This window comes from Bos taurus, chromosome 13, assembly GCF_002263795.3.
Source record: "Bos taurus isolate L1 Dominette 01449 registration number 42190680 breed Hereford chromosome 13, ARS-UCD2.0, whole genome shotgun sequence".
NCBI lineage: Eukaryota > Metazoa > Chordata > Mammalia > Artiodactyla > Bovidae > Bos > Bos taurus.
This window is the reverse complement of record NC_037340.1, coordinates 3,977,431-3,985,792: the sequence shown is the minus strand read 5'-3', so window position 1 is coordinate 3,985,792 and position 8,362 is coordinate 3,977,431. Positions and strand designations below refer to the sequence as shown.

At 58.5% G+C, this 8,362-nt stretch overlaps 1 protein-coding gene across 1 annotated transcript in view; it reads left to right on the top strand.

The window, feature by feature from the left end:
• Positions 1-1,590: 1,590 nt before the first annotated feature.
• The window catches only part of JAG1 (jagged canonical Notch ligand 1), a 44,394-nt gene continuing 37,622 nt past the window's right edge, over positions 1,591-8,362 (top strand). Inside the window, exons 1-2 of the mRNA NM_001191178.3 lie at positions 1,591-2,147; positions 2,567-2,872. Coding sequence (NP_001178107.1) covers positions 2,067-2,147; positions 2,567-2,872 — 387 coding nt within the window. The 5' untranslated portion in view covers positions 1,591-2,066. The remainder of the gene's footprint in view (positions 2,148-2,566; positions 2,873-8,362) is intronic.

The following is an 8,362-nucleotide window of genomic DNA, read 5'->3' as shown; positions in this document are numbered from 1 at the left end:
CACTGGAGTGGGTTGCCATTTCCTTCTCCAATGCATGAAAGTGAAAAATGAAAGTGAAGTCGGTCAGTCGTGTCCGACCCTCAGCGACCCCATGGACTGCAGCCTACCAGGCTCCCCCGTCCATGGGATTTTCCAAGCAGGAGTACTGGAGTGGGGTGCCATTGTCTTCTCCGTCTTAGGCTGTTAAAATGCCAGTATTCCTAAACCATCCTTGGTGATCCTGAACCAGTGTAAAGAGGTCAGTTAGCTGCCTTGTTTTATTCTCTAGCCTGATGAGAGCAAGTACTGAAAATACTGTCCGTATCGACCCACCCACAAATAACCACAATTAGCTATCTTTTTATTCTCTTTTGACACAGGAGCTTGGAAAATATTTTCCCTTGACCCTTGCAGCCCATCGTGGTCAACAGCTTCTGAGGGTTTGAGCCATGATCCGGCTCCTAAATAGTCACGCTTTCCCGTAGAACGTACCCCATATAGAGGTCTAACTTGGTGCACCTTTCAGGGGAAATCGATCTTTTCCCTAAAGAGATCCCCTCCAACACAGCAGCAGGTCCCCCCAGAAAGGGGCTGATAGAGGCGTTGGGCAGGTTTCCTTTGACCTTGGTTGTGACCTAGAGTGTCGCTGTTAATTGCGAGGCTCGCCTCAAGGTAGAAAATAGCATTGGTTTCCACTGCTACCCCCAGAGAAGCCCAGTTGTGCTGCTGGGCGACGGCGGGGAGACAGTCTCTCCCAGGCTGGGCTCCGGCCACCCAGAGCGGCTCCGAGGCCGCCTACAGGTGCAATCACGGCACTGCGTCCCGGGCGGCGGGGCGGGTAGGCGCGAGTCCCAGGGCTCCGGCCTCACCACCGGGCGCTCGCCGAGCCTGCGTGGGGCCCTCGCCCCCTACCCCGCCGACCTCCCCGCCTCCGCCCGGGCGCGGTTGGAGAAGGAAGCCGGGGGCCCTCCCGGGCTCCGCAGACTCGGATTTGGGCGGCAGCGGGGCGCGGCCGAGGCTTCCCCTCGCCTCTGCGGCCAGCCCGGCTCCGGGAAAGTTTTCCCAAGTTCCCAGCAGCGCCGGCCCAGGTCGCCTCCGCGGGGCGAGCAGCCGGCGGCCCGCGCGCCAGCCCCGCCGCCGCCAGCCGCGCGCTCCGGGCGACGCGCTCGCTCGCTCGCTCGCTCTCGGGGAGCGGGCCCGGCGCCCGGGGCGAAGCCGCAGCTGACGCAGGCGGCTCGGAAGGCGGAAGCCACCCCGCTTCGACCGCTCCGCAGCGCCGCGGCGCCTACACCCCGACGTGCAGCCGGCGGCTCACTGCCCGGAGCGCCCGAGGGGGCGGTCTGCGCGGGGCCCGCGCGCACCCGAGCAATAGAGCCTTCACGTCCCCCCGCGCTCCACCCGCTCCCGCCGGGCCCGACCGCCCGCAGCCAGGGGGTCTGCACCGGCCCCGAAGCACCCGCGCCGCCCCGCGGGCCGCGGAGCCCCCGGGCCCTTCCCCGTTCCCCCCAGCGCCGGGGGCGTGGCGCGGGTGGGCACGCCCCTCATGAATATGAACGGGCGCATGCGCCGGCCCCGCGCGCTGGGTAGAGGTGGCCAGCCCGGGCCGCGGCTCCCAGACCGGCTCCCTGAGTCCCTCTCCGAGAGCCGGGCGGGCGGGCACGCGTCATTGTGCTACCTGCGGCTGGACCGCGAGCTGGGCTCCGGCTTTTTTTTTCTTCCTCCCCTCCCTCCCTCCTCTTCAAGCAGCTGATCTGAAAGGGAATAAAAGGCTGCGCATAATCATAATAATAAAAGAGCTCGAGAGAAGGAAAGAAAGCCAGGAGGTGGAAGAGGAGGGGGAGCGCCTCAAAGAAGCCATCAGAATAATAAAAGGAGGCCGGGCTCTTTGCCTTCTGGAACGGGCCGCTCTTGAAAGGGCTTTTGAAAAGTGGTGTTGTTTTCCAGTCGTGCATGCTCCAATCGGCGGAGTATATTAGAGCCGGGACGCGGCGGCCGCAGGGGCAGCGGCGACGGCAGCACCGGCGGCAGCACCAGCGCGAGCAGCAGCGGCGGCGGCGTCTCGAGTGCCCGCGGCGCGCGGCGCAGCGATGCGGTCCCCACGGACGCGCGGCCGGCCCGGGCGCCCCCTGAGCCTCCTGCTCGCCCTGCTCTGCGCCCTGCGAGCCAAGGTAGGAGCCCGCCGGGCCTCCCTCGCCGGCCCATCCTCTCTTTCCCCTCGCGGCGCTCCTGGACGCCTGCGGTTGAGCGTCTGGAGCGGGCTTCGGAGCCCTGGGGCTCCGGCTCCCGCCTGGGCCCCTGCGCCCGGTAGGCTGCACCTGGACCAGGGGGACCCCCGGGCTCCCAAATGTACCCTCCAGGCGGCGGGTTCGCGCCGCTCCTGTTCCCAGGGGACCGTCGTGTCGGATTGTTCCCACACTCGAGTCTCTTAAGCCCGGGAATCGCGTTGAGTCCTTGCACCCAGTTTTGCAAAATGAGTTTCACTTGGCGCCAAGGGCTCGTCAGGGAGGGCGGGGAGGGAGTCGCCGCTTCCACCCTCGAAGAAAACAACTTTCCCCTGCGCTGACCTCTCTCCCTCCCTCGCCGGCAGGTGTGCGGGGCCTCCGGGCAGTTCGAGCTGGAGATCCTGTCCATGGAGAACGTGAACGGGGAGCTTCAGAACGGGAACTGCTGCGGCGGCTCCCGGAACCCGGGGGACCGCAAGTGCTCCCGCGACGAGTGTGACACGTACTTCAAAGTGTGCCTCAAGGAGTACCAGTCGCGCGTCACGGCCGGGGGGCCGTGCAGCTTCGGCTCGGGGTCCACGCCTGTCATCGGGGGCAACACCTTCGACCTCAAAGCCAGTCGCGGCAACGAACGCAACCGCATCGTGCTGCCTTTCAGTTTCGCCTGGCCGGTGAGTGGCGGACCGGGCCGGGGTCGGACCGGGCCGAGCTCTGCTTTCTCTTGCGAGAGGAGAGGGATTTAAAGGGCCTTGGCTGGAAACTCGGCGCAGGCCCGGGACGTCTATGGGGGTGGTGGTCAGGGAGCCGGGGCTCTGTGCTAGATCTTGGCAAGCCCCAGTCCGGATGCTTTTTGCTCCGCGCAAAAAAAAAAAAAAAAAGTGGAAAGTGGGGCTCGAGAGGGTATTGTCAGGCAAGGCTCCCGGGAGGGCCGGTTGAAACTTGCAACTTGGAGGCCCCAGAGTAACCGCCCGAGCCAGGAGGTCATTATGGATGATCTTTGCTCAACCAATTAAACCTGATGCGCTGTGGAAGGCGGCTGGGCACAATTCTGGCCTCTCAAAGCCGTCCAATTGGCACCCTCCCGTTTCCCGTGAGCAGCCCGGAGGGCGGGCGTGTCCTTCCTGGAGGGTGTGGGGAGCCCGCTTCCCGCTGCTCCCCGGGAGATTTCGGTGCGTGCGGGGGCGCGCTCCGGGCCGGGTTAGGGCCTGGGGGGGCCGGCGCCGCGGGCTGGCCGGGCTCTCGCCCGCGCCGCGGGCCCGGGAGCCTCCGCCCCCTGCAGTTCCCTTCCTGCCCTCGCCCCCGCGCGGCGTAGCTCTGGTGGCCTCACTTCCAGCGGTTCCCGGGCTCTGGAACAGCTGTGTTTGCAAACTTCCCCGGGAAGGGCGGGGGTGCGCCCTCGTCCGGCAGGCGCGCGGCCCCCGTGAGCACTTGGGGGGCGCGCAGAAGCCTAGAACGGGCGGCCCGCCTGAGGCAGGCCCTGCGGGAGCAAATACACAGACCCCCGGCTCCAGAGCCGCTCCAGGCCCGGGCCCCCCGCGGCAGGGTCTGCCGGCGGGGCCCGGGCAGCATCCCGAGATGGGAGGAAGGAGATGAGCGCGGTCGCAGCAGGAAGGGGAGGGGGACGTGTGGGTGCCCTCTGGCCCACTCCCGCCGCCCGGGAGGCGTGACTCGGTGCCAGGACCGGGGCTTGCCGGCCCTGCGCCGTGCGGGCGGGCGGTGAGAGGGGGCGCTCGATGCCCCGCGGGGTCCTCTCCGCCACGTGCTCGGACGGGGCGCGCTCTGCCGCCTCCTACCGCGGGGCTGGGGCTGGGATCCTGACTGCGAGAGGAGGGAGGGAGCTGGCCTCGGAGTGTGTGGGAAGCCCCGGCGGCTCTCGAGGCCCGCGCTGACTGGAGCTGGCACTACAAAGTGCCCTCTGCCTGTCTGAGATAAGACAGTTATCAGAAACGTGCCATTAAAAGGGGCTTATAAACCCCTGTGGTTTGTGGGATTCGCTGAGAACGGAGGACTGGGCCTGTTGCGGGATTTCATTTTTACAGAGCGTTTATCTTGTTTGTTAATCCCCTATTAGGGAGAACTCTAAGCTAAAGAGGTTGGCCACGTTTTAATCTGGCTGGACCCAAGTTTACTGTGAGGACTGACGGCCCTCGCCCTTGACCGTGTGTTTGGAGTTAGGGGGAAGGGGCCCGCAGGTGGCTCCACCGCCGGCAGGATCTGTGTGGAGCCCCTCGCTTTTCACAAGACCATAAAAGGAATCCTATTAGTGATGTGGGAAAGCTTCAGGGCTGGCTGAGGCTCCTCGTGGGGAGCAGGGTCAGAGAACCAGCTGGGATGAGCACGAGGAGTCTTGCTCCCCAGGCTGGCTGGGGAGGCCGACCCAGAGGTGTGTCTGTCTCCTTTTGACATTTGGCAGAGAGCCCTAGATGGGAACGAGCGGAAGTGGTGTCTGAGGGCAGGGAGCCGATTGATTCGCTGGTGCTCTTCTGTGGTTTCCAGGCCCCACGGGTCACCAACCATGAAATAGACTCTTGGCTTTTCTCGAATGGGGAAGACAGCTGGGGCTGCACTGCGAGCGTGGTTCTTTTGAAGCTGCGCCAAATGCCTGTGTCCCTCATAAACACGTCCCCACCCCATCACCCCCAGAAGGGCTGCTGTGCCATGTAAGCCTGACTTCCCACGGGAGTGTGGACTTGGGGTGTGCCCTGTTGTTTGCTCCAGTGTGGCTGGAGAAACCCTAACGTCTGTAACGTGCAAGAATGATTGCAGCGTGAGTGTTAACTGAAGTGAAAGCACTCAGGTAGCTGGATAAGTATCGAAGTAGATTGCACAGCTTCATATCAGCTTACCAATTAAATATTAATGAGTGTGTCTATTTAAAGGGGCTATCTTGAATAGGTGATAGCTGAATTGGGTACAGAATTCAGGAGAATATGGTTTTTTAAAACAAACACCTTGAACTTCCAGGCCCCAAAGCTTCTAACCCTTAGGCAGCCACAGTTACCATCTGCATGGGTCCTCCCAGGTTTGCTGAAAGTGGCAGAGAGGTGGTTCAGAGTGCAGAGAAGAAGGTCACTTTAGAAGGTGGTGTAATTCACGTCTTTTGTTTGGAATTATGACCCAAATCAAACAACTGATCATGGTCTGGAATGGGAGAGGAGGAAATGATTCCGTCAGATGTGAAGTATAATCACAGTGCCCTTGTGAGAAGCTCTGTGGTGTGGGTCTGCCCTCTTGATTATGTCCCACTTGGGTCCACTGCCCCAGCCTGGTGGTGGTTTTCTTCAGTGGCTCTGATTACCCTAGTGGTGCTGCTGGAAGGGGCTTGACTTGAAGCAATGAGCCTGATTTACGATCCTCCAATCAGGGAACCCAGTGATAAGACCATACATTATCAAAGGTAATTGGGCTCAACGGAAAAGATTGGGGAATAACCATTTAGAAATCACTGAAATGGGTAAGTTGCACTTTCCAAAATTAGTACTAAATCCCAGGAGTGCCTGCTCATTAAAAATACATTAGTATAATTACCACTATCCAGCCTGAAAAGCTTTTTAGGAACCCCAGTTCGCTCTACTGCTGTTTTGCTGGCCCTAGAGTGAAGTGAATCTGGAGAAACTTTGTCAGAAGCAGTTCAGGCACCTCACCTCTCTGCCTCTTATTTAAATGCCATTGACACTGGGTAAATCAGATGCTATAAGGTTAGTTACAGACTGCAACTGACATGCCTTTGCCTTTTATGCTGTCCTTCGCGTCCCTGGGGCTTCCCTTGTAAATTCCCTGGTAAACAATCTACCTGCAATTCGGGAGACCTGGGTTCGATCCCTGGGATGGGAAGATCCCCTGGTGAAGGGAAAGGCTACCCACTCCAGTGTTTTGGCCTGGAGAATTCCAGGGACTGTATCATCCATGGGGTCTCAAAGAGTCAGACATGACTGAGCGACTCTCACTTTCCAGGTCCCTGGTCCCTGGGTAGCCAGTGGAGGGATGGAGTTCTCATTGGACCTGGCCCCTTTCTGCAGTCAGAATGTGCCACCCACGTGATCAGTGTGCGTGCACACAAACAGCTCACGTGCGCACATGCTCACAGCAAGGGACTTTCTGTGTATGGGGAAAACACCCTTTGCCCTAAAACACCTCCCCCATACTAAAGCGATGAAATGATATGTCTACATTGCAAAACCTGGCCAGGGAGAAAATTGAGCTGTGCTCGCTTGGTGCTGTGGGTCTGCACAATGGCTGCTCCCTGCTTGGACTCCCTGTGCAAGGTACTAGGTTTCTCATAGTTTTTTCCTCTTCCAGGTGTAGCCTCGGTGTGTTCTTCTCCTTGTTGTCTTGTTTCTTAGCAACTTATTCAAATCTCCAGTACTTACATGAGTTTGCAACCCACCAACTCCACACCCATCATTCTACAGGGATTTCAAACATTTCTCAAGACTGGTAGAGCTTTTGGCATGCAGGCACTTAGGGAAGTTGGATGGGTGAGGAGGAGGGGCAGCAGCCCTTTGCAAAGCACGCAGCCTCCTGGAAAGCCAGCCTAAAAATCTGAACGCTGCCTAAAATCTATACAGCAAAGGGTTGTAACGGACCTTTGGATGAAGGCATGTGTAAAGTTTAGCTTGGAGGAAAAATGTTATTCAGGAAAAAACGAAGCCAAGGCAACAGAGTCTTCATGTCCTGATCTGAAAACAGGAATACAGAGGCCTGGGCTGGATTCGGAGCAGCTGCTGGCCCATTGTAGGAGGGCCAGAACCTGGTTCTAGTGCCAAGCGTTCAAGATTAGTTACCGTGTAAGAATGCATAATCTCTGGACATGCATACAATTAGCATGGTAATCCGTAAAGGCAAATATTCCTGAGAATTCCCCTTGGTAAACTTCTAGAGACATGTTTCTACCCTCTCTGCCGAGGTGAGGTGCCAAGCTGCTCCAGTCTTTAAATACATTAAAAAAAAAAAAAAAGTTAGACCCAAACACAGCTAACCTAGTTTTAAACTTTAGGAAGATGTTTTTAATAGTACACATGGAAAGTGATGATTCTTGGGTTTTCTAGAGGAGGAGGAGTATGGTAGGGGAGGAGGAGTAGGCTTCTGGATTCTGAAATGTCCTGCTTCTATCTTGGCTCCGGTGGGGGGTGGGGAGTTGCTGGGGGGTGGTTTGGTGGGGGGGTAAGTGCCTGTGTTGTGACTCCCATACTGGTCTCTGATCCCTCCCCTGTGGCCCTTGATTTTATGGCACCAAAGACATTTGTCTCTGGTGCAGTGTGTGTGCAGGGAGGCAGTTCCACAGCGTGGGTCCCAGTGGTTAAAAGTGCTACATAAATAGTCAAACGTCCAGGGTCCTCTACCAGCTCAGCCCAGTCTCTCTGCCCTTTTGGTAAATGAGGAGAAAGGCATCTTGTTCAGGCTTGCTCTGTGTGAACTGGACGGTTGTGCTTGGCTGGCTTCTCGGTATTCTATCTATTAACCTCGCCACCCTTTTGTAACTGGTGCATTTAATTATCAGTGGGATGCTTTTCAAACAGGTAGGGGTAATGATGGGAAAGGGGGTGGGGGCATCTCATTGAGAGTCTCCAATCTGGATCCGAGCTTTGGGGCCCCGCTTGGTGAGTCTTTGAGGTGGAGTTTCATGAGAAAATCACCCTTTGTAACCAGATCAGACTCTATTGAAATGTCAAGCCCTGCAGACTAAATTGCTTTCTATGACTGAGGTTTCAGCTGGGCCGCCATGGGGTGGCCGTCCCTGCTGTGTGCCTCACTTTGCCCAAACCCTGCCACACACGTGAGTTGTCGGGGTGAGCACGTGTGTGCCCACACATGGCATTTCTGGAGCCTTTATGTAATATGTTTGTGCCTGGAATATATTCTACTCTGGCCACCCAGACGCAGGCAGGACAATAGTGTGGCCGGATTGACTGAAACAAGGATTACAGGGAATAATGCCGCCGCCTCACAAATAGTGCAGATACAGGGCCAGCCACAGGACGCGACCGTCGAGTCAGCAGAGCCCAGGGCCCCAGCCTGACCGGGGCGATGACTGCATACAGTGGCCCCCCGGGCACGCTGGGCGCTCCAGGGCGTGCCCCCGCCACCCACCAGGGCCTCTGGACGCTGCACGCGTGCTGTTTGCAGGGTGGGCTGTCTGTGTCTGTCAGCTTTGCAGGAGG